This window comes from Pagrus pagrus (assembly GCF_965226575.1).
Source record: "Pagrus pagrus genome assembly, chromosome: 1".
NCBI classification, from domain to species: Eukaryota; Metazoa; Chordata; class Actinopteri; order Spariformes; family Sparidae; genus Pagrus; species Pagrus pagrus.
The window spans coordinates 6592848-6618701 of NC_140185.1; the positions used below are offsets into that span (position 1 = coordinate 6592848).

The 25854-nt window shown below is 41.1% G+C and overlaps 1 protein-coding gene across 1 annotated transcript; it reads right to left on the bottom strand.

The window, feature by feature from the left end:
- Positions 1–1402: 1402 nt before the first annotated feature.
- On the bottom strand, positions 1403–24867 carry cers3a (ceramide synthase 3a). Its single transcript, XM_084348173.1, has 11 exons — positions 24792–24867; positions 21738–21919; positions 21055–21172; positions 19707–19825; positions 19490–19547; positions 19243–19293; positions 17150–17242; positions 15446–15574; positions 10076–10182; positions 8466–8619; positions 1403–3114 (listed from the first exon to the last, which is right to left on the bottom strand). The coding sequence occupies exons 2-11, from the start codon at positions 21908–21910 to the stop codon at positions 2926–2928; spliced, it is 1191 nt and encodes a 396-aa protein (XP_084204299.1). The 5' UTR covers positions 21911–21919; positions 24792–24867; the 3' UTR covers positions 1403–2925.
- Between the last annotated feature and the right edge of the window lie 987 nt (positions 24868–25854).

The following is a 25854-nucleotide window of genomic DNA, read 5'->3' on the forward strand; positions in this document are numbered from 1 at the left end:
AGTGACTGATTCGATCAACAATGGTGATTCAGTGTTGTCAGTTCAGTTTAAAGATTTGTTAATAGTCATTCCTACATGTACTGAACACCTCTGTGTTGACATCAGCTGCCAGGAAACAGACATTTTAAACAGACAATGATGTTAAATTGTTTTTCAAAAAACTATCCTGTCCTTATATCAACATATGCAGCCACATGACTTGCTGTTGAAAAAGGTTGCATTCTAGGGCTGGACTTTTATTAGTGTTTGTGTCAGTGGGATTTTTAAAGAGGTGTTTTTACTTGACTACTGTGGATTACTCACTTCAGCTCTCTGTGAAAATGGACAAAGTGATAGTGATATTTATTAAACTATAACACTAAACTAAAATTGTTTTCTTCAGTCAAGATAGTTAAACTTGTTAGACTGAACATCGGCACTTAGACCCCGAAAGAGGGTTTTGTTTTCCATAAAATATAAAGAAGTATGTTTCTATCCCCCACTTGTCATGTGCTTTTGGAATTTTAGTATAAAAATCAGTGGCAACTCCAGAAATCAGAAAGTATGATAAAACATAACCACCTAAATTGTCTCCCTGCTTCCAGTGTTTGACCTAACTCAGTATAAGCACATCCTGGACCAGTGATCCCCAAACTGGACTGCCAAACAGGCAACACAGGCAGATGGCCCCAAATCCCAGACTCAAAAAATTCCCAGGTTTGTTGCATGTCAATTGAACTTTTAACTGCAAATGTGTTGGGAAATAACAAACTTGATTACAAGATCGACAAAACCAAGTCCCTGTCTTGCAGAGATGACTTTGACAGGATCTAGTTTTTGACTTCATTTTAGTACATGTTGTGTTCACAGGGTGCTTAATTAAAAATCATAATAAATTAAATTGTTAATACTATACTTGATATACAAAAAACCTGCAATCACGTACATTTTGTGTGTGTACTGTACCTACACTGTAACACACCAAACAGTGTAATAGACCCGCCTATCTAACTTGGCCGAGTTGTTGTTACTTGGACACGACTTTTTTTGCACATGGGAAGGCGAGCCCTGGGATTACAATGGTTAAATCTCCACAAAAGAAAAGGCAACAGCTGCTAGCTTGTTTACATTCATACCGTTAGCAATAAGGTTAGTGTTAGAGTAACCTGTCAATGGCAGCGTGTAGATTGCTAGCCTCAAGGTTGTTGTTTCCTGTAGCAACAGGGAATTTAAAAGTGGTAAGACACAAATAGCAAAAGGGAGGAGTAGGGTCATGCCATTCAACGATGCCACCGTCCATCGCTGATGGCTGACAGTCATCAACTACTAATCGCTGAGCATCGTAACATCTTGACTTAAAAGGCTCCCCACCAGAGACCACATTTAAGTGGCATGTCCCCTCAGAGTTGCCGTAGGGCAAGAGTTGTTGTTGTTTGTGATATGTGAGGAGAGGAAATGAAAAGAAGTATGTTGCTGCTCAGTGCACTAACATTACGTCTCCTTGTCCTGTTTATTATTTTCTTATTAAACCAGCTCAGTTAGGTGAACCCAAGACACTCGTTTAAATTTGTGGCAGCAGTGTTTATTTTCCCTTGGGCCGCTGTTTCTCTCAGTCATGCTGTTTTTACACAGTTGTCTTAGCTTAGCTTCCTTGGCTAGTCGGCCAACGTTGTTTTATGCATATGAGGCTGAACAAAGCTGAGTTACATGGGATGTATGTCGGTGGTAACACAACGGTGGGAAACAGCAGCAGCTACAGTGGTGAGCTAATACGCAACTGCTGCCTTACAACAACACTGAGGTGAAATGCTGCCTCAAATTCATAAACAACAATGTCATTGTCCATCACAATGTTTCACTGTAGACATCGTCATATGTCAAGTTGCCCGACATCGCCCAATCCTAGGGAGGAGAACATGGCCTGAAATAGGCACCCAATGGCAAGCTTATACCAACAGTCTACATCAGCTGAGTCAGACTAGGCCTATGCTATCAGTGAAAACAGCATGGTCTCCTTCTGTTAGAAGTTAGCAATAACGAACATGCAATCTTTGCTTGCACTTTCAAAATAAAGGCACCCAAACTACTTGGTTAGATTTAGGAAAACATTTTGGTATTATTTATAGACTGTTTTCAGTAACAACTGACTGCTTGCTTATCATGGGATTCAAACACTGGTCACATGGGTTAAGGGTTTCAAGAACAAACCATCCAGCCATCCCCAAACTCATCCTGATTTGGACTTGTAACTCTTCATACTACATTTGTCCTGTGCTCCTGTGATTATTGCCTCCTGCTGGTAGTACGCCTACATACATGCATGTATTTTTTGCACCAAGGCAAGGCAAACCATCATACACACACCCTGCCCACATGCTTTCCCATGAAACTCACTGGAAACTTGGAGGTGACAGAGTACAAACACAAATGGTGGTGGTCAGGGGGACAGAAAGGGTTATACCCACAAGTTGAGAGCCCCCAAACAGTCTGTGATGTTACTGAAGCCCATTTGTCTCTCTGTGACCATAAATAAGTGGTGTTGAGCAGCAGAAGATTGTTATAAAGACCTGCAGCTCTTGATGGATGAAGCAGTTAGGTGAAGTGGCTGGGGGAACGTGTCACAGTGCATCAAAAATAATACTTAATGTGATGATAAACACAGTGGGGTTTAAGTTTTGGTTGATTGTTTGGTTCACTGGTCTCTTTGACCTGTAGGGCAGTGAACCAACACTGTGGGGAGGAACAGAGCCAAAAACATCTCAAAGTCTCTCCCTGTACAGTTCAGAGCACTGTGAGAAGGCTTATTTGGGCTCGGTCGTGTTGCAGTATCTGAAGGAATTAATTACATGTTTTGCTTATTTTTTGGTCCGTATTGAATGAAATGTATTGACTATTTACATTTTTCACATATCTTGGACTCATACTCATACTCATACTGGATATGAGTTAGTACACAGTCTTCGACCGGCAGATGTTCTCTGGTGGAGACAAGCATCCAAAGCAGCCGTTTGTATCCTCCTTCTCATCAACTGCCAATCCATTGCCAAGTTTGTGCTGCTCCTCAGCTTCTTCCTCTGTTGGGCTGCTGTCTTCCTCCTCTTCCTCTTCATTGTCACTCCTCTCATCTCTGGTCATCTGTATAAAAAAGAGAGAAATTAGATGAAAGCAGATGTGAGGGGAAGGGTGGAAAAGAGAGGAAAATGGAGGCAGAGGAAGTGGGCAGCAAATACAATGAGCTGCTGGGGGAGTCAGGAGCCAAAGGCAAAGAGAACAAAACAACCACCTGAAAGCCGATTTGGAACCTGAGCTGCAGTAGAGAACAATGAGCCAGAGTTGAATGCTTTTGTCAGTGGAAACAGTCAGACTCTTCATTTACTGCTTTCTGTTAACTTCCTTCAGCGTCATAGTGCCTCTGATTTGTTGTTCTGTCACAAAGTTTTTTGCACTAATTCAAAAATAATTAGGTGTTAATCTCAACTGTCATTCTGCAATGCTCATAGTCTGTTTCCAGTGAGTGTGTATGTGTGCTACAGTAATGGTATTGTTGAATGTTAGTTATTTGCTCCTGGCAGCTCAGCAAGTTTTTGCTAACAGAGCAGCTCACAGAGCAGAGACAGATTGTGTACAGATGGACTCAATGAGGTGAGAACACTGAATTGCCAAAGTCTGCTAAATCATTAATGCTGTAAGGGCGTGTCTACTGTCTACAGTCAGTAGGTTCTGTTTTTAATAAGTGGTCATACCAACATGTATCTGGGATCATGGCGACATTATGAGTCACAGCAGAGCAAAAAAAAAAAAAAAAAGCAACAACCTACGGGGCTAAAAATTGAAGCCAACACAAAGTACCAAAAACTGCAGTTCCTTAAATGACAACTTAAGTGAGTCAATCCCTAAAGAGCCATGTTAAAATGTCCCACTTAATAGCAGCAGCAGCTAATTTCCCCTCTCCTGCCAACTATACAGAGGGTGAATTGTTCTGCAACTCACTAATTTAAATGATATTAAGGATTACAGTTATGCATAATTAAGGGCGTGGCTGCTTTGAGTGACAGCTAGATGTGAGCTGTCTGCTCGGCTTCACCTCAGCTAATCCAATCATTGGCTGCATTTGTGGTGTTTGATCATTTTTAATGCAGACTGTGCGGCTGGCTATGCGGTTAATCATACTAAAACACTGTAGCCGTAGATTATGGAGCGACCCTGTTAGCGTTATCCATCAGACAACTGCTGGAGATGGCAAGCTCTGAGGGAGACAGCTTTCGGCAGAGTCCAGAGCTTCTGGAGGAATAAACACCTGGAGTTGAAGAGAGCACAGACTTTTTTTTGTTAAACTTTTGGTATTGCCTCTCAACCTGTACGTAGCAATGAGCTGCGGAGGTACCAAAATCCTCAAAATAAACATAAACACATGTACCCCAAGGTTCCCTGCTCTTGCCCACTAGTTTACGACTAATGTAGAATAAGACCGTTTTGGAGTGAATAAACCGGTACCACCCACTTTATACAGAGCTTCCCACAGGCTCTTCAGAAACCTTTCAGTGATGTCACTGTGGCGCTTTCCACTATTTGTTACAGTCAATGGGCAAAACGCAAAAGCAGCCAGATGATCAGACAGGATTCATTCTGCTGTGAGAGGTACTTGTCAGGTAAAGTTAAACGTTGCTTTAGGCATTTAAACAAGCTACCAATGCTGTTGTTTTTCTGGTGTGAGTGTACCTGGAATGTTATCTACAGGAAGTAAGATGGGTCAAAGTTGAATAAAAAAGTTTGGGTTATAATTAGTGTTTGCCAAACTTTTCTCTCCAAATAGAGACTGTCGTCCCCAGAAAGACTACACCATTTGTCTTTTTAGCAGATACCCCAGGACAATATTTTTTCATGCTCAAGTGACATAGCCTGATAGCAGCCGTTGGAATTATGACTGTTGTGCATCAGAAGTTCAGGTGGAAGCATCGTGATATTAGTATTGAGGAAAGTCCGCAGAGGGTGGAGGTCAGGGTGGATGGATGGGTCAACAAAACCTTCGATGTTGGTTTCTTTAAACCTGAGCCTAAACTTTCCCAAAACTTAACTTAGATGTCCTTCTAGAGGAGATGGATAAAAAAGTATTTTGCCATTATATTTAGAGGACTTGTTGTCAAAATCAGTTCATTGTGCCCATGTGCCCAGATCTCAGTGTGTGTACAGTATAGTTACTGATAGGAGTGATGGCCCAAAACTCCAAAGTCCCTCCACACTCACTGCTAACATTTAAAGCTCAGTGTAATGTTAATCTGAATGAAGCAGTTATGATTGGGCCAATGCATCCTATTTATTTTCTATGAGGAGGCTGGAGCATGATGGAACAACAGACAATGAAGCAGAACTTTGGATTCAGATCCAAATGACAGTTTGAATCAGACTGAGTACAGCTATATTAATTAAATTAATTAAAGAGTATGGTGCACACCTGCTCAATTTGGAAAGTGTCATGAGATGACTTTTGTTGAGAATTGACGCTATATAAATAAAAGTTGATTGATTTATTGATTGATCAATATTGTAGTCTATTTATGTTAAAGGGACAGTTCACCCCAATATATATACACTGCTCAAAAAAAATTAAGGGAACACTTAAATCACACATCAGATCTTGATGAAAAAAATATTGAAGTTGAAAATCTTTACTGATGTACATTGTACAATTTGTTCAGAACAATATGATGTAACAACAGTCAGTGGAAACCAAAATCATCAACCGATTGAGGGATGGATTCAAAATCACATTGAAAATCAAAGCAGATGGTGTCCTGGGGGATCTCCTCCAAGACCTGATTCAGGGCATCAGTGAGCCCCTCGACAGTCCATGGCAGTACTTGGTGGCCTCAGATGCACTGATACATAATGTCCCATAGATGCTCAATTGGATTTAGGTCAGGAGAACAAGAGGGCCAGTCAATGGCATCAATGCCTTTGTCATCCAGGAACTGCCATACACTCTGGCCATATGAGGGCAGGCATTGTCCTGCACCAGGAGGAACCCAGGGCCCACTGCACCAGCGTAATGTGTGACAATAGCTCTGAGGATTTCATTCCAGTACCTTACAGCAGTCAGGGTACCATTGGCTATGACATGGGGGTTTGTGTGACCCTCCAAGGATACGACTCCCCAGACCATCACTGACCCACCGCCAAACCGGTCATGCTGGATGATGTTACAGGCAGCATAACGTTCACCATGGCATCTCCATACTCTTTCATGCCTGCCACATGTGCTCAATGTGAACCTGCTCTCATCTGTGAAGAGAACAGGGCGCCAATGGTGGACCTGCCAATTCTGGCGTTCTCTCGCGAATGCCAAGTGGGCTGCACGGTACTGGGCTGTGAGCACAGGTCCCACTAGAGGAAGTCAGGCCCTCATGCCACCCTCATGCACACCAGTAGCCTACTGGAGGTCATTTTGTAGGGCTCTGGCAGTGCTCCTCAGGTTCCTCCTCACACAAAGGAGCAGATACCAGTCCTGCTGCTGGACTGATGCCCTTCTACAGCCCTGTCCGGCTCTCCTCATGTAACAGCCGGTCTCATTGTATCTCCTCCATGCTCTTGAGACTGTGCTGGGAGACACAGCAAACCTTCTTGCAACCGCACCTATGGATGTGCCATCCTGGAGGAGCTGGACTACCTGAGCAACCTGATTGGGCTGCAGTAGTGACAAGGACACTAGCAGAACACAAAACTAGAGAAGAATCAGTCAGGAAGGATAAGGAGAGAGCAATTGTCTGTGGCCACCATCCAAAACCATTCACCTTTTTGGGGGTTGTCTTGCTTTTGTCTCTCCATTGCACCTGTTGTCACTTTCATTTGTACCAAAACAGGTGAAACTGATTCACGATCATATTTGAGCAGTGTATATAAAAATTTTTTTTATCTTACCTGTAGTGCTTTTTATCCATCTGGTTTGTTTTGGTGTGAATTACCGAGTTTTGGAGATATCGGCTAAAGATGTCTCACTTCTCTCCAATGTAATGAAACTAGACGACACTTGTGTCGCTCAAAGCACCAAAAAAACCAGAAAAACAAAAAAACATTTGATATGCCTGTGCATAAATCCAGCTTTAGGGCCGGATCTACTAAGATCCCAAATTGCTTGTACAAATCTGCATGCGCAATCTAGAAATTTGCGTGTTGGGTTGAACCGCAGTTTGCGGGCGATTTACTAAGAGTGATTGCGTTAATGACAACAGGTGCAAACGTGTTGGAGACACGCCTATTTAAATGAGGGTTTAGCGTGTTTCATGGTTTTCAGCATGGCGAGTTTGAGAGAGCGGAAGTGCAAAGTGAAATTGGACCCTTTGGAATTAGAAGTGTTGGTAGAGGAAGTGAATAAACATTTCAATGAGCTGCAGCAAAGGAATCTGACGGTCACGCAAAGGAACGCTGTGTGGGAGACAATCTGTGAAAAAGTTAATGCTGTTGGAAAAAACAGGCGAACAGTGGATGAAGTGAAAAGGAGATACCAAGACATCAAAAGAAGAACAAAAGAAAAATTGGCGTATAATAATATAAATATAATAATAATAGTAAACTTGCAAGGAGTTTTGTTATTGCAGGTACTGCGTGACTCCTTCTCGTAGCTGGCTCCAAATCCGCTCTGAGTTCCTCCAACAGCTCCACAATGGCAAGGCTGGATAGGCGATATGTTCTAATGATAGTTTCCTCATTCATCCCAAAAATGTTCACAAGAGGGTGAAAAATGCGTTCTCGGCGTCTCCTTCCATTGTTTCGGCGTCTCGTTCTTACAACAATAACCGCAGCTATGTGTGCGCAATTACGCATACAAACCGTTTGCACCTCCCTTTGAGACGTGTTAAATATAGATGCAGTTTCTATGAGCAAAATTGCTTTCCGGTTTGATAAATCACTTTGCGTGTGCTAAATTAATATATTTACATTTTCTACACCCACAACACGCACAATTGCGTGTAAACGCCCCATGTTGCATATTCATTGCTGCAAACATATTAACTGAATGCAGATGCGCTATTTTGCACCTTTGACAGACGCAACCCTTTTAGCGCACTGTTAGTAAATCAGTTTGTACATTTTTTTGTGTGTGCAAGGAGTTTGCACACGTTTTAATACACGCAAACCTTTAGTAGATCCGGCCCTTAGGGTGCAATAATCATGTCAAATTTATTCCAACACTATTTTGGGGAGAAAATGTGTGTGAACCTTTCGACAGGGTTTTATGAACGGCCACCATTGTGTCTAGTTTAAAAGTCAGCAGCAGAGACCAATTACAACCAATAAAATTGTGCATTCATCCAGTCAGGTGAGGGAGGGTTTATGTTCAGCCCAATTAAAATGATGTCTTATGAAGTCTCAAAGGCTTTACTAGCTTTTTACTATAACTGTGTTATGGCATTACCAAGCAAATATTTTATATCCATCAATGATGTGGAAACACTGATACATGACATACAATTCATACGGAGCATACTCACAGAGCCAATCATGAATTTTCTGATCATGCACAGAATGAGGTAGGCCCAGAATATGTGCAGACAGAGAAGGACCACCAACATCACATTGAAGAAGTAGTATCCAAAGAAGGCAGGGTAGTGGTGAACGGGATAGACCCAGGTACAGTGGATCAGCCTGAAACACAGCAATGGAAACAAGTCAAAGTCTCTAATGTCCAGGGGTTCAGATCAGTGTCCTGTGTTGATTATGTTCTTTGTTTTATTGGTACAAAAGAAGTACAAACCAAATTTTCTCAGACCTATAGGCGTAGTTTTATCATATCTTTTGGCAAAGAACTTCTACAGTGAATACTATCATTTTATTCTCACAGTTTATACATTGAATGCAGTCTAATCCAACAGGCCTACAATGAACCCTGTCTTGTGTGAAGGTACTAGCGTTCGCTTATTGTGTTTTAAGCCATTAGAAGATAGCAAACAGTAGTAAGTTGACACGACATGAGGTCCCTTGTTGGACTTAAAATGCAGGGGATGTTGCAGTGACATGGTCAGCAACTTCAATACTAAGTTGTGATGATAGTTACATTTTTTCAACCTGTCATCACAGCTGTGACAATAGCTACAATAGAAACCCTGGCAAGTAAAACAGTGGAGACTGGTATTTCGTAGCTTGTATATTACTGGCATCTAAGTTCACTGAATTATGCATCCCTTCAAAGATGGTTGTGGATCAACATCAGCTTCAGAGTTTGAAAATGTGATTATCCAGCTCAGGTTAACAAACAATGTTTATCATATTAGCTAAACTTGTAATCATGCCATATTTTAACAGTTTTCTCTACATTAAGGCACAACCTGCTCTATTAAGGCTAGACTAGTAAGATCAACCCAAACTACAGCATCAAAAATGGCAGGATCTTGTACAGGCCTGTAGGATTACTGCAGGACTGCATTTGTTTTGGCTAGGTAAACCTAATATTAGTAAACAAAAAGTGCATGTTAAATATTACATTGTATTTGGAAATGGTACCAATAAGGTAGCAACACTGCTATAAACTTAGTGCGATAAACAACATTTATGTATGGATGACAGATAAGTATTGTTTCCAGCATTTCACATAAACCTAAGTAACATGAACATTTTTAGTAATAGTGACTTTAGGGACAGTGATGTGTACAAACAACCTAATCTGTTTTTAGATTGAGTTTATAGTAATTCCAGTTTAACTAAACTTTTAAAAAAATAAGTCAAGCCGGACTCAATGGTGGGCGGCCATCTGCCTCGACCGGTTTGGTTGAGAGAGAGAGAAGGAGTTATGTTATGTTATGTCCGAGTGTTCGGACAGATGCTTTGGCAACATTGTTGTTAAACTTTCATGCCAATAAAGCCCCTTTGAATTGAATTTGAATTGAGAGAGGGAGAGAGAGGAAGAAGAAGAGAGAGAAGGGGGGGGAGAGAGGTGAGAGAGAGAGAGGAAGAGGGAGAGAGAAGGGGGGTGAGGGATGGAGGGAGTCTCTCTCTTTCTCTCTCCCTCTTACACACACACACATGCAGGCACGCAAACACACACACACACACACACACACACTCTTACACACACACACACACACACACACATTAATGAGCTTACCAGAATGGGAAAATGATCAGTCGTGTTACCATAAACACTATGGCAAAGAGAACAAAGAGAGTTTGGCAGGTTTTCTCCCATTTGGCATAGTTGAATAATTTGGCAGACTAAAAGAAAAAAGAGTTGTATTGTTAATCACCCACATTCAAAACCACAGAGTAAGTCTGCCCATTTTCTACAGTATATCATTCTTACTGACATAAGCCTTAATAGAATCACAGCATAATGTAAAACAGCCTGGAAAAAATATGTAGAGAGGAACAGAGTAACGCAAGGTTCAGACAGGACGCGGAAGCGCCACGAAGCGCTGCGCTCGGACATTCTCGCGCGAGCCACAGCCCTTCCGTTCACACCAGACGCGAATTTCCCCCTCGCAGTTGGCAAGCGGCTCTACTCCTCGGCTCTTCTGTAGTCACACTTGGAGCTGTTTTTTCACCATGGGTAAGTAAATAACCGCATACAATTACAACACCATGTTTTCCTGACAACTGTAAATGTATGTCCACTTCATAGTTATGAGTATTTTTCTGTCAATCGGGGTGTTTTTTTATTGAACATAGTTTTATTTTGAAATTTGTTTTATTTTGAAAATCGACTGGATTCTCTCATTGTTGCTTTGTTTGACTTCCTGCCCGGCTTGACACAGTCGGCCGCGGCACGCAGAGAAATTAGACCAGATGCCAAAACGATCGCTGCATGCACAGCAGCAGAGCAGAGCGCCGGAGCGCTTCCTATGTGAACGACACCATTGGTTAACATGGGCGCCGAAACAAAAATGGCTTCGCTCCTTAGCGCTTCGCAGCTAATCGCGGCACTTCCGCGTCCTGTCTGAACCCCGCATAAGGGTGTGGAGATTGAAGTATGACCACCAGGGTCAGAAGGCATGTGCTCAAACATGTAGATATGTAAACATGTACCATTAAGCTTCAGTATTATCTACTAGTAATACAAGGGTCAAAACCCATATATCACTTTGTCAACTGTAAATGCACAATATGTAATGTCTGCCACTAGGGGTCTCCCTATCAAAACAAAACATACGATTTCTGCAGACTGTTATGTAGCGAGGAGCCGATTATCAGCTGCTAAAGGTCGGACCTGAGAAATAAACAGTCACTTCAGATTCTGTTCTGAACCAGAGCCATTAACTGACGGGAGGAGAGCTCAGAGATTACTTTTTAACTTTTGGGATTTATCTTCACTCCTGTTTATCAACCTGACTACAGCAGCGATCTGCTGAAGTGACCTCCGTTGTCGGTATTTATGTCACGTTACTGTAATGTTGACATTACATTACAGAGAGGAGTGGTGAAAAGAAGAGAGAGAATGGGAGTCCCTGATGAATGCTGAATAGTGAAAGTTTACCTGAATTTAAAAACACAGACACGCACTCTCTTGTGTGTTGTTGCTGGCTAACGGTAGCTCATGGCTAATGTAGTAATCTGGCTGTTTGGGGCACTGCATGATGTTGGGACCAATAACCAGACCGGAAAATAGTCTCAAAAGAAGGGTTCAATTTAAATGTAAGTATTTATTAAATATTTAAAATGAAAGGAACAGTGAGGGAAATGAATCCGACCACTGACCATCACAACCAGCTATTATCACAAAGCATATGCATGAATAATCACAGAAAACTGCTCTGTACAATATAATAGAATTTATTAATGTTAGCTAATAATCAACAAAAATCTATCTCAATGGGAGAAGGGAGTTTCAAACCTGGGGTAACTGTAGCAACCAGGTGTGATTTACCCAACACTGTTGTTGGTGCAGTAATCCCTTTGTTTACAGGCTTTGCTAGTGCCCGGAGGCCCAATGTTATGCTTTGGTTTTACATGCAGGCCCCTCTATTGTCTATGTGGTGAGGTCCCAACGATGATTAAGTTAGTAACCCTAACAACAGTACGTAAGTAACAGACAGTGACCTGATGAATGGCACCATCATCACTTTGGGTAAGCTTGTGGATTTCTGTGGGTGTGAACATTGTTGGAAACATTTGGGATAATGTATGTATAAATATATAACCTCATAGTTTTTATAAATTTAATGCAGATTTGCTACACATTATATCCTTAACATAGGATTCGACAATTGCAAACATTGCATTTTAGTCACATGGGGTCTTACCCAGTTGGGTAGACATGCTCAGTGGTAATGTAGAGGTACACATCTATCATATGACTTTTTACTCGAGCCCTGCATTTAGCATTGTTTCAGCAGACATTCTACTGTACACACATTGTTTTACTTCTACTACTACTCCTGCTACTTCTACTAGTAATAATTATAAGAATAAGAATGAGAGTATAAAAATGGGGTTTGAATAGTGGAAAAAATGGAGTGTAGAGCAATAAAAGTTCTTTCAGACAGTCAATGGTTGCTCTCGCCACATCCATTGTTTGCAGTGTAAACAAAGCCAACCTTCCTCTTCTTGCTTCCTCAGCTCTCACACAGCAATTTGACACTGCCTTCAGACTATGGTTCTATTGTTTTTGAGCTGCCAGCAGCGGCCAACAGTTCAAGATACAGAATATCAACATTGCCTGGAGACGGCCACAGTGGCTTTCACCTGCGGTCTTAAAGGAATAGTTCACTCTAGAACGAAATTCAGTCATTATCGACTCACCCTCATGCAGATGAGAAGTCTGGTGTAGTTTCTTATTCCTCAAAGTGCAGCTGGAGACCCGCGGGGGTACCCTCCTGCAGCAAAAATCCATATAACGGGCGTCAATGGTGTCCCAGACGAAAAGGTCTATAAAACTACACAAAAACTTTGTAATATTCCTCCATACTGCTCGTCCACTGCAATCCAAGTGTCCTGAAGTGGCGACATCCAGAGTTTACTCGAAAGGATGTAATTTAGTACATTTTTCTCCAGCTGTAAGTTTCAAAGTTTCAAATCACTAGTGCAGGCAGATCCCTCTTGTGTTTGTGTGTCGCTCGGTCGCTCACAGCAGGATGTAAATACCGTTGTGTATCTATCACGAGTTCTCGTTGATCTTGTCTGGCGCACTTCCGTAGTGCAGGTGGCTGTGAGGGAGACTCGCATGCACGTGGGAGCGTGCCTCCAGGCAAATATAGTATAGTGACTGTTTAGGCTAGAAAAATGTACTAAATGACGTTGTTTCGAGTAAACTCTGGATGTCGCCACTTCTGGACACTTGGATTGCAGCAGATGAGCAGTATGGAGGAATATTACAAAGTTTTTGTGTAGATTTATGGACCTTTTCGTCTGGGACACCATTTACGCCCGTTATATGGATTTTTGCTGCAGGAGGGTACCCCGCGGGTCTCCAGCTGGACTGTGAGGAATAAGAAACTACACTGGACTTCTCATCAGCATGAGGGTGAGTCGATAACTGAATTTCGTTCTAGAGTGAACTATTCATTTAAAGCTCTAAAAAGAAAGCAAAAAAAGTGTCTCCCTCACAATCACAGAGCAAGTGGTTGCTCACAACCGCATACACTTTCAGATGTTACAAATTAGCCTCTTGATTGAATCAAATGCATGAACAGGGAGTTATTTCACATTTTTGAACGTCTTTAGTACTATGAAGACCCCAGATATCACAATTATTGTTGTTTGCATTGTTGTTAAATGCATGTTTTACATGTTTTGCTTCTCCAACACACCTGATTAAAATAATCAGATTATCATCGGCCTCTCCTGAACCCTCATAAGAACCACTATATTTGAGTCCGGTGTGTTGGGGCAGGGAAACATCTAACATAATTTCTCCAGAGCCATCATTGACACTGACAAATCGCACAAGTCAAAGCTTAGAGACTAGGAAAAGACTGAAAAAATACAGCTTCTATTTGAAGCCAAACCATGCATTCCTAAAGTATTTTAGTTCCTAAATCTAACCAAACACAGACCTGCCAACATGTACGCATTTTTCGTACTAGGCGCGCATTTTGACCCTTATGTACGCTTGTACGAATTGCTGCTCTCCAGGTACGCATTTTGTTGCATCTCGCAGTTTGCTGGTTTCAGTTTCTAAGCAAGTTCAATCTATGAAGTTGATTCTGCCGCTGAGCCACAACAATCTGCGTGTAAGTGGAGTGAAAAGCTTTTGGCCAATCAGAGCGCTACATTTTAACACCCTCGCCCACCTGCCCCTCCTAGCAGAATGCTTCGCACGTTCAATTCAATTCAGTGCCTCAAGCAAGCCAGGGTGGCCGGATAACCGATCCCTCTTTGCCCGCTTGCTGTCACTGCTAATCGCCTGCATCCCTATAGATCTCTTAAGACGTTGAGTTACCCGACGGTGTTGTTAACCACTCGTCAAAGTTACTGTGTGTGTGTGTTGCAAATAGTAGTGTAGCGCCAGTTAAAATGAATGAAGCTTTGTCTGGTGGTGGTCTGAAGTATTTTATTCCTCGAAGCAATTCTTTATGACCAACAACACCAACGTAAGAGTTAAAATAAAAACAAATAAAAAGCCATTAGTCCATACATCTATAATTGGCTTGTGGCATTTAGCTTTACATAAAACGAACTTAAATTTCAACACAAACATAAATGTACCATAAGCCTTTGCCTTGTTGCCACTTTAAACCGGGCTAACAAATCACTCTTGTAGTTTAGTTTAACACCGTAGTTATTTTCCTTTATCCATGAATTTCCTCATATCCATGTGATGCTTGTTTACTTTCCTCAATTAATTTACCGTCCATTCGCTCCTTTTCCGTTTACCAAACCCTTTCAAAATAAAATACATCCGTTTAACAGGAAGTGTCAAAATAAAATATCTAAAATAATACATAGTAAATAAAAACTACATGCACTATGTTGATGTCCTTTACAAGTAGGCTAACTGCAACGTTTCACTGAATCCATTACTGCTACAGACAAAACCGGAAAAACAATATACCGAACTGCCTCAAAAAGAGGTTCGTATATTGGTGTTAGGTTTCTCACTGGTAGGTGGGCAAGGTTGGCAGGTCTGCAAACAGAGACAAAAGCTATAAAGACATGGATAACAATAGGTGAAGTTGGTGTAAAAACAGTAAGTGAACTGTACAATATATTCCAAGCAGGATTCCATCTGTGGTCTCCCCAATGAGACAGAGCCCATTCAACCACAACAGCTTGCTCCAGACATGGTTTCTATTGCTATTTTGCTTAAGCTGAAATGATGTTCCTGGAACAATATTAATTATTTTGTTCTAGGATCAACAGCAACACAGTGATATCAGATAGACCTACAGAGCACAAACAGGTCTGAAGAACACTGCTGTAGAAAGAAAAAGTATTTGAAAGGTTGGCAAGATGTACAATCAGGGTTTTTTGCAAAGTAATCCAGTATCAACATGTAATCAGGTGAAAGGGCAGTTGTAACCCTTGTGTGTTTGTGACTGACCTCCAGCAAAACATCAGAGGCATCGTGGACAAGCATGACCAGTGTTCCTATACGAATGTAGTTGACACACCAGGAAAATGATAAGAGGACCAGCGTGGCCAAGTGGTGGATGATTTGTTCCTTAAAGTCCTGAAGAAGGGGGAAAAAAAATTACCATGGAGAACACTTCTAGTCTTTAACAGACAACTAAGCTAGAGACCCACCTGCACTACCACAGGCTGTAGTGTTATTTGCATCTGGGTTTCAAGCTTGCCTAAAAGTTTTAGTCATATCAAACTGCCATTTCTTGAGTGAGCCTGGAAACTCCTAAAGTAAAAAAGTAAGTGGGCTAGCCACACATTTATCAGATTTCACCCTCTAGAGACTGTAAATATTTAGTAGTTGTGGAGACATCCTCCTTACCTGTTCAATGGACCAACTGACATTGTCATGCTAAAGCTCCACTAGTGACATGGTCTGGCCAATTTTGTCCACTTTATGATAGGATCGACGCTCCTCCTCTTCTTTGCTCTAACATGCCTCTTCACAAATCATGTAAGTTGTAGATTATGTTTAGAGTCTATTTATCCCCACAACATACAAATAAGCCAAAAGAGAAGTTAAATAAGAATATGTATGAGGCCATTACCTGAGTGCTGCTCGGAGGTTAATCAATTTGGGGGCATTTTCTTCTTTTCATTTTAGTGTAAATTTACATGTATTCATTTGACACTATGACACTTTTGTTTAAAGTGATATATAAAGTAAGTACAATATAAGCATCTAAGTTGAGGTAGATCAAAGGGAAATATTTCAGAATAAGTACCACAACACTCTGCAGGTGGAGAGAGTAACACAGTCTTAGCTAATGAGATAAGTTTTCACAGTGAGTAGTCATTGTTCGTTTGCAGTTCATGGTGAACATGAAAACACGTAAAACTCAGCCATAAGACCTTTGTCTTTCACAACAAGTAACTCTATATTTAGGGTACTTTCAGAGAATTCTGGCTGACCAGATTTAGCATTTTGGGTTATTTCTGCAGGTAAATAAGCCTGTATGTGCATCAACAGATGGATGCAGAACAGGAAGTTTTGTCAGTGTTTATTACATGAAGTTGTACATGCATTATAATTAAAAACATTTTTTTCATATAAATGGGCTCCTGATCTTTCTGATGCCATATAGTGAGGTGAAAAGACCAAGTGACAGGCAGTCAATTCGTTGGTCAATAAGGATGCCCAAAACCATGTGAGTTGACACTAAGAGAGTTGGTGTATAATGAGCCACAAAGGGGACCAAGCAAGGCACCTTGCGGTACCCCAGCAGAAGTGACGCTTGGACTCTTTTCCTTGCCTTGCCACTTCGAATGACTGCACTGTGAGGGCGGACGTAAAGCAGATTAGTGCTGTATAAAGGTGCCTAGTTTGTACAGGGTGGACTGAAGAATTTAGTGATTCACTGTGTCAAAGACTGACGTCAGGCCCAGCAAGATAAGAGCAGATGACTGCTCTCCACTGACCTGGTTTAGTGGTAGTAAGCACTATGAAATGTAAAACCAAATAAGGTCTCAGTCTTGGTTTGTTTAGTTTGTATGCATATATGCCCAGTGCACACTAATCACTCCTGTCCCTCTCTCTCACTCTCTTTCTTGAACCAGAAATGCAAGCAGGAAATGTATGCATTATCAGTGCTGGACATTGAACCACTCTCAAACATCCTCTCACCTTTCTCTTGACATCAAAGGCAACACTGAAGAGAAGGGAGCCATAGAAGCTCATCTCCAAGATATAATACCAGTACTGCGACTCCAGCATGGACTGCCGACAGAGAGACACAGACACAGAGTCAGAAAGAGATAGAGACAACCGGTAACATGAAGCCACAGTGAATCTCAGACACACAAACAAAAGACTGGTCCCTGAAGGCTGTCCTAGCCCCTTTAGCTGGAAGGAAGGAACTGTAGCTGAATCTATTGTTCACGCTAAGACGTCACCTCACACTCAACTCCATTTTTCAAAGGCAAATAGGCTGCAGGCTGATATAGCCATGGGATACACTCTTCACAGTGTGTTTAGCTGAAAAACATCATAGTATTTGGAATGAAGGTCCCTTTTCAGCCAGATTTATTTCATTTTGTTCACACTCGTGACAGCATTCTAAATAAAGAAATAAAATATCTAAAGAAAACTCTTATCAAGTTTTATGGAGAAGAGGGGTTGTTAAATAAAATTTACTAAGAAGACCACTTTCAGTATTTGGTAACACCAAATGACTTGAAAAGTCATCCTGAGAAGCATATTGTGTCATCATAGTTAAGATTCTATCTATCTTAAAGGAATAGTCATGATACAGTGAAGATTTTGACTTTAAAATGGGTGTGAATAACATCTTTTCAAATCAATTTGGGATCCTCGGCTTCCAGTGACTTGAATTATGCTTGATGAGCTATATGGAGCAATTTCATGTTTTTCATGTCATTTTAAAACAAGTCCCCAGCTATTTTGGTCGTTTAGGAGAATGCTGCAATGCTGTTTTGCTGTGAGGCTCCAGAAATGTTTTGTGGACTACAAAACTTCACCTGACTTTCCATCAGCATGCGGGTGAATAGATAATGACTAATTTTCATTTTTGGGACCACTGTTCCTTTAATCACCAATTTGATGTACACATGAGAGGGGCAGAGAGGCTGAGTGGGGGCAGGGATGAGCAGGGAAGGTGAATCTGCTGCAAACAGTTAACAGTAGACAGGTGACTGCTACAGAAAAGTGCTTATTTTTATAAATCACTCTCCAGATGACCACATTAACAACCATGGCTGCCTAACTACATAGCATTGTATGTATACGTGCACTAGGGTGTGTAAAAACTGCACAGTTTCTCCTTTATTATGTGTGTTTTTTGGGCTGCAGTCTGGGGAGTTTATGTTGTTTCTACACCCCTCTGTTGTTTTACTACTTGATGTTTGAATCTATGTGCGATGTTTAAGCATGAGGCTATTTAATTTATGTGGCTTAATAATTCCTGCTGCTTCCTCTGTGGTGACTGGATGCTATATTTTTTTAATCGATCATTTCTCTTTGTCCAAGTTTTGTCCTCTTTTCTGGTGAAATTGAATAAGTTTATACAGAATAAGGTGGTACTGTCATGAAGTCAGAAGTGAATTCTTTTAAGTTACTAAGAGAGTTAAGTTACATCACGTACATAATGCTAGGTGACATAGGTACATTTGTGAGTAGTTATAGAAGTGACATTTTAATCTAACCCTCAATGTTTTCCTAAACCTAATAAGACTGCAGCCATACGACTAATATAAGGTACACCTGTGGCTGATGTGCTGCAACAGTCATGTTGCTTTGGCAACGGTTATTTGTTGTTTCAGGAGTCCCTGGCAACTAACTTATTCAGTCGTTTTGGTACGAGGATGTGTTGATGATTATATGACATTTTTCCTAAAAAACTGTTCTTGCTTCAGATGATGGTTCGGAAGAAAGTACATCTCATTTGTCTAAAAACCTGTTTCCTCAGTACCTCCATCGTTCCTTGTGTCATCAGTGTGAGGGACAAAGATGCATGGTAAGGGCACAAGTGAAGGGCAAGTAGATGTATAAAAGACAATTGAGATGTACCCAGGGGTTACTATCTCTCCCCTTATACGACCACATAGCTAAAGTTCCATACCAAGATGTATATTATATAATACTAACGATTAAGTGAAATTAAATAATTCAACAGGTTTTATAGAATCAGTATCAAAACCTGTATGATATTCTCTGACGTTAATATGATGGTATATAGTGTATTAGAAAAGCAAACCAACCTGCTTTGGAAAACCAGTCCACACTTCCCGGGTGTCATAAAACCATTCTTTCTGCAAAACATGGAGATAAATTCTTATTATGTAAGACTTAAAATATTGAGACTTGAAATACAGAAAGTAAAGCTTTAATACAAATATATAGAGCCACACACAAGGCTGCTATAGTGACTTTGAAATATGACAGCTGTCTCAAGTTGTTGTGTTTCTGGTCTAGATGGCCTCATTTTCAATCATATAAGCTACTCACATCGTATAATGCTACTATTCCTCCGATGAACGCGAACAGGTAGAAGACAAACCTCCAGCTGTAGGAAGCAGAAGGGAGACAACAATGTATAGACTGTGGCAGTTAGCATTATTAATAACATCACTCACACAGACAGTATCTTTCTATCTCTCTCTCTCTCACACACACACACACACTCACACACACACACAGACACATACACACACACAGTAGTGACCTGGCCTCCCTGAACTTCTTCAGCACTCCAGGACGGTCCTGACTGCGTCGTCTTCTGAACCAGCGCTCAACTTGTCTCACTGACAAAGTGCATTTCTTCGACAGCCCGTCAATGTCTACCTGGAAGCACGTGAACACACACACACATACCTACAGTATAGACTGGTGGTGGTTGTACTTTGTATTGTCAATCAATGAATCAATAAATGCAGTCAACAGTGAGGCTTGTAAATTAATTAATATACAAGGACATTGATTCTAAAAAAAAAGTGGTGTGATGTGGACAAATAGAGCACACTCTGTGATAAGACAAGATTACCAGGCAGTCCAGTACATTTAACGCCTTGTGAAAAGGATATTAAAATTAGCTCTGGCATGTATTGGCAAGCAATTAAAAGACATAAAGGCAAATGAAATATGTTAGCCTTTATAGTTCTAGTAAGGACTTTGGCTGCTGTGTTTTGAACAAATGAAGAGCCCTTGTTAATTTTATTGACAGGCCAGAGAAAAGAATATTGCAGTAATTGAGTCCATATGTTATAAAGCATGTAGAGACTTCAGTGTCTGTAATAAAGTAACTGAGACAAGATTTGTAAAAAAGGCAGATTTAGTAACATTCTTGTTATACTGCTCATAGGTTGGAGAGGGATGAAAAATAATTCCCCAAATCTGGACTGTGTGGCTCTGAGGTATTGTGTTGCCATCAAGGTAGACTTTTCGGTTTGGATCAACAGTTTGGCCTTCTTGATATTTAATTCTAGGCAGTTCTATCACATCCAACATGGATTTGTGAGGTGCAATTCTCTTCTCTTCGAAAAGCCATAATGAGTTATTGTGGGATTCCACATTTAACCTTAAAGGACATAATTGTTATTTGTGTTCAGTCATTCAGATACGAGTGAAACCTGGCAAGCACCTGCCTCCTCAGACTAATGAGGTCCTGAACACCTCTAAGAGTTAAAGTAAAAAATGGTCACATCTTCAAAAACAAGATAATTTCATAACATAATGTGTGGAATTTGGGTGGACTGACTCTTTAATCTACAGTATCTTGCAGTATCATGGTTGACACTCAGTTATGATAACATTTTAATAGAGTACCAAAAGCAGCATGACTGTCAGGCAACCAGACAGGTCAAAACAATCCAGTTCTTAAACACTTACACTAATAGTAAGCACCCAATTTTCCACTGTGTTGGACAATTATTCTGACTCCATATTCAGAACTGAGATTTGCACGGTGCAGTTTCATGTTATCATGACGTTAACGGAAATGTTTTGTGAACATTATTGATATTTAAACTAGCACATTAGTAACAGGACCGATATTTGAGATGGACTATGTTTACCTGAGCAGGATTTCTGTACTTTGTAGTGTAGTAGGCTTCCAGGATGGGGTTATCCTCTGCTTTCAGATGGACTTTCTGCTTGATCCCAACAGAGATTGCAAGTGGTGTTGCTATCCACCTGCAACACATTAAATACAGACAGGCTTGAGCATTCAAAGCCCAAGACTTTGACATCAGAGACTGGGGTTTATGTGTTGCGGCCCATACTTTGTAAGGGATCGGGATACTAAAATTCAGAATTAATGTGTCATTATGTAACTTTTGAAAGTCAAGTCATTTACCACAGTGACTAGTAGCTCCTCCAAACTTTGCTACTTTTCTTTTCGTGATTAAGTATGAAAATACTCTAACTTACAATGTTTTAGGTTGTCTCCATAACTTCTGACAACCTACCCTGTCTGTGCATGGCTCTCATTCCCAAGTCCATGGTCCCTTCTGATGTAAATCTTTAAAAATGGCTCACAAATATGTAGTTGTTACTCACCAATGTGATATAAACTTGATGAATAAGATATACCAGGCCTGGTATACACAGACAATACACATGTGTAGAATTTATTAGTTGTTCGTTCGGATATGACCAAAGTTTTCCTTAAAAACTGTAATGTTCTGTTGAATCTTTGAACAGAGAGAGATGTGCTGTTGGTTCAGTTTGGGAGAGCAGGTGCATTGATGGATCTTACCTTTCAAACAGGTATCTGATGAGTAAGAAGGCAAAGGCGTAGGGGACAGTGACGTAGAGATGTGAGGATTTGGCGTACACCCGGCCGTCCCTGTCCTCCAGATCGGCCCACTTCAGGTTCACAGGCAGCCAGATTCTTTCCCACCAGAACCACTCATACAGCGTGTCAAACATCCCTCCACCCTTACAGAACCACAAGATCAGACAAACAGAGGAAGGGGTAAGTTTGTGGATGGTAACTATCAATAGACACGCAGCATTGTCTGTAGCTGATGTCTACAATGACAGAATAATGATATGACTCACAATTCACAATGGACCATTGTCCAAGAACTTTTCGTGTGACGAACTGATATCTTAAGAATCATTTTTTTAACACTGAATTTATCAACCACTTTTGGAAATGTCTTAAATATTGCCATAAATCCCGATCTCACTGAGAAATATGGACTTTCAAAAAAGTAAAAAAGAAAAAAAAGAAAATTGAGTGCTGTAGCAACACTGATGTAAACGATGAGATGATATCTGGCAGTCCTAGTGACTCTCTTTGTTTGTTAAAAGAACATCCTGGTTTCACACCTGAGTGGAGGGCAGGAGAAAATGCTGCCATGTTTGGACCATTTCATACACCCATGGCTCTCTCCTTGACTCTGGGTATCCAGGTTAAGCAATGTGAATTGCACATTAAGTAATTACATCACAATGAGAAATGACAAAAGTGGAAAAGATTGAACTATGACTTATTTTACTATGATGACAGATATGGAGGCAAGGTAACATTTCTGAAAGAGGCAACAGCAAGCTAACTGCAGTCACAGATGCTACAGTTACTGTAATGTACATAAAGGTTTATTTCCTAAACAAATATTGACACAGTGAGCCCTCCCTTTCTCTTGAGATCACTTCCACGCCTAATTCAACCACCCCGACTCTCTCTCTCTCTCAAACACACATACGTTGCTGCCTAACAACACATCAGTGCAGTTCAAAGCAGTTAATAATGGAGACATTAAGTGGTGCGTGTGTGTACTTTTGTGTATGTATGTGTTCTGTTGGGAGGTAAAATGACATGTAGAGGCACTGGGCTAGCTTAGGCTGAGGAGAAGTCTGCAATGGAAGCCAAGTTGTTGAGTCTCTCAGTCATTCCTGGGGACCCAACATGAGGACAAACAGCATTGTCAGTATTCCCCTGCAGCACTCCTTTAAAAACAGGCGCTGTGCTGTTAAAGCACGTGGATGTAGATGTGTTCTGGACTGCCACCACTGAAAAGAAGTAGTCTGGCCTTTGTCCCAACAGCTTGTGTAGCTCACTAGAATCTCTCATTCTTTGATTAATTACATTCAAATAATCTGCTTTATCACTGCATGAGTTTATTTAGCCCGGCATTAGTCTGCCCTAGCAATGTCAGTGCTGATTTGTTTTCTCCTCACCACATGTAAATCAACTTTAGGTTGTCGCACATTGGGAGTAATTGCCTCGGAGCCTGTTTTTTTTTTTCCTCTTTTTTTTTTTATATGCAGAGACAGGTTCTGGCAATCTCACTGGGTCAGAGCTGCCCACAATGTTTGTAGCAGAAAATACATTTTTGTTAGGTAAAAATGCTCATTAAATATGTTGGATCTATTATTAAAAAGTTATTTTTCATAGTCTGAGGCAGAGTGACACTTAGGTTCAATAAGGGTAACTTGGGATTCTAGTTCCACAGAAGACCTGAAGGGTACGTGAAAAAACAGTTGAGGACCTTCAAAAGATTATCCTGCAAAACATGTTTTTTTTTACCTGTTCTTAAGTCATACGCACAGGAGAGGAAACTATTTACATCAGACTTGGTTCACTATGAATGAATGAAAGGATCACTAGATGTTTTTCCTCACTTTCCTCTCAGGGCTCCCGTATACAATAGTATCATTTAGCATCTTAACATCACAACACAATAGGTACTTGCTTTTGGCCCATGGTCCACTATGAGGTTGCAGTTTTGGCCCTCCAAGGGCAAAACTTTGGGCACCCCTGCACTACAGACTGTGAACTACACACAACCCTCTTTATCCTCCTTGATTAAGTTACATTACGTGTATAACTACAATAGATGATTGAAACGTGTTATGCCATAATACTAACAGAGTGTACAGGAGGCAGGGCAGGCCTCTTCAACTGTGGTTCATCCTGATGGAGGGATTTTTGTTATCATATTACAGTATAATCTTTTTCACTGAAACCCACTAGGGATTCACTCACTGATGTGCCTGATAAAACATGCTTAGTCTGCATGTTGTACATACAACTCTCTGGCTGGCTTCTTATCTGGTTGACTGCATCAGCAATGACCTGTGGTGGGCACTTTAACAAAATCAGGAAGTGTATCTTTAAGTAAACAGCAACTACACAAAAGTTTAACAGACTGAGTTAAAGTGGAATATTGACTTCTGAACTAGAGAAGAAAAAAACCTGAAAGTCTCACTCAGTGGAAATATTAAAGTACCACTCAAGAATAATAAAACCTTTGAATCATCCTTTGTAAAAAAAAAATAAATAAATTTTTTCGTTCTTGACTTGTCCGTTTGCTGTTGTTTGTTTAGTGACAGTAAAGGAGATTTGCCTCCGGTCAAAGTACTCGCCATTCCACCTTTACATAGCTGCTGGCCCTAGAAAGGTTATCCAGCAATGCAGGTCCTTGAAACTGTCAAACTGATAGAAAACAGCTCTAAACATCTCAAAGCTCAACAGCTAATCTTAACCTAAACCTTTTCATTTCAAGTGGGTAAACCACAAGACCTGCATCTCACAGGCTCTTTGTGCTCATCTTTGTGAGGACAAGGATGTCATTCAGCTCAACTCAGCCATGGGAGAGCTGGCAGAGCCTAAGAGCAAACTTCACTAGCTGTAGGGATCTCTTCTGGTCAAACAACTCCCCCCGAAAGCTGCAGGCAGACTTGAACCTCTGACATCAGCACAGCAGATACATTTAAAGCGGAATAGGAAGAAAGTGACTGAGATCTGCCACTCTGAGGCTCCTCAACCACATTCCAAGGTCATGGGAAAACTCAGGCTTACCTTTTCACTGTCAGGGCCGCCAGATAGAGCAGGTACGGGCTGTTCTTTCCACACTGGCTGACTGCTGTGTTTACTGTGGGAAATGAACACGGATGGCACAAATCCTCTATTCCCTCGCTACGACAGGCAGCCGGCCACTCTTTCTTTGTTTGACATTCTTAAGCGTCACACCCAGCACAGCCACAATTACCTGGGAAGGGTTTTTTTTCCTCCCCTCCAGGAAGTAAAGGGAGGTTAGCGGATTGCCACAACACACACACACACACACACACACACACACACACACACACAAGCTCTGCCCGCAAGGGATCTAATAACCTTGTTTGTACTATGTCCCTGATAGGAAACAAAAGCAGGTTCTCCCACAAAACAAACCTCTGAGGGCCAGAGGAGCTGGGAAATTATGTTCACTTAACTGAAAAACACGTCAACACATTGAGCTTTACAAGAAACACACATACTGAAATATAGTTTGTACTGTATATTATGACTAGTGAAAGTAGTGATAATGCCCCCTTTCCAAACATTATGCTTATTAACAATTTATACTCTGTATTATATTTCTAAATATCCTGCTTTATGCACTCTTAGTGTTTACATGCGGCATTTCAACTGCTTTCAGCCCTTACACTTCATCTTACACATCAACTCCTTTTACTGCTTACACTTCAAATATCAATCTGTTTTCATTTTTCAAAGTTGAACTGCCAACTATTTTCAGTCCCTTCCCAGTTTCCCCCTCCTTTTCCCTCATCTGCTCCTTCCACTGCGTGTTTGTGTGTGTTCGTGGGCGTGGCTACTGGCACCTGCTGCAGCAGAGAGACGCACCTGTTCATCATCAGCTCATCGCCTCCGGCTATAAAACCTCTTCACCACTCCAGTGCCAGATTGTTCAGTCACATTCTGTGATTACACCCGTGCGCACGTTAAACCTCAGTGCATTTATCTCAGTGTCTTCTAGTGTTTTTTCTATGGCTGGACACCATCTCATGCCTTTATTTTTCCCTCCCCACGTGTGCCGATCCTCAGCATGTCTCTGCTCAGCTCACAGCTTCACCTGTCT

What these genes read in the sequence shown, in the direction of transcription:
- cers3a (XM_084348173.1), bottom strand. Translation starts at nt 21,910, where the DNA reads ATGTTTGACACGCTGTATGAGTGGTTCTGGTGGGAAAGAATCTGGCTG. An exon ending in ATCAGATACCTGTTTGAAAG is followed by an intron (nt 21,173 to 21,737) that starts GTAAGATCCATC and finishes AATGTGTTGCAG; the next exon opens with GTGGATAGCAACACCACTTG. An exon ending in AGTACAGAAATCCTGCTCAG is followed by an intron (nt 19,826 to 21,054) that starts GTAAACATAGTC and finishes ACGTGCTTCCAG; the next exon opens with GTAGACATTGACGGGCTGTC.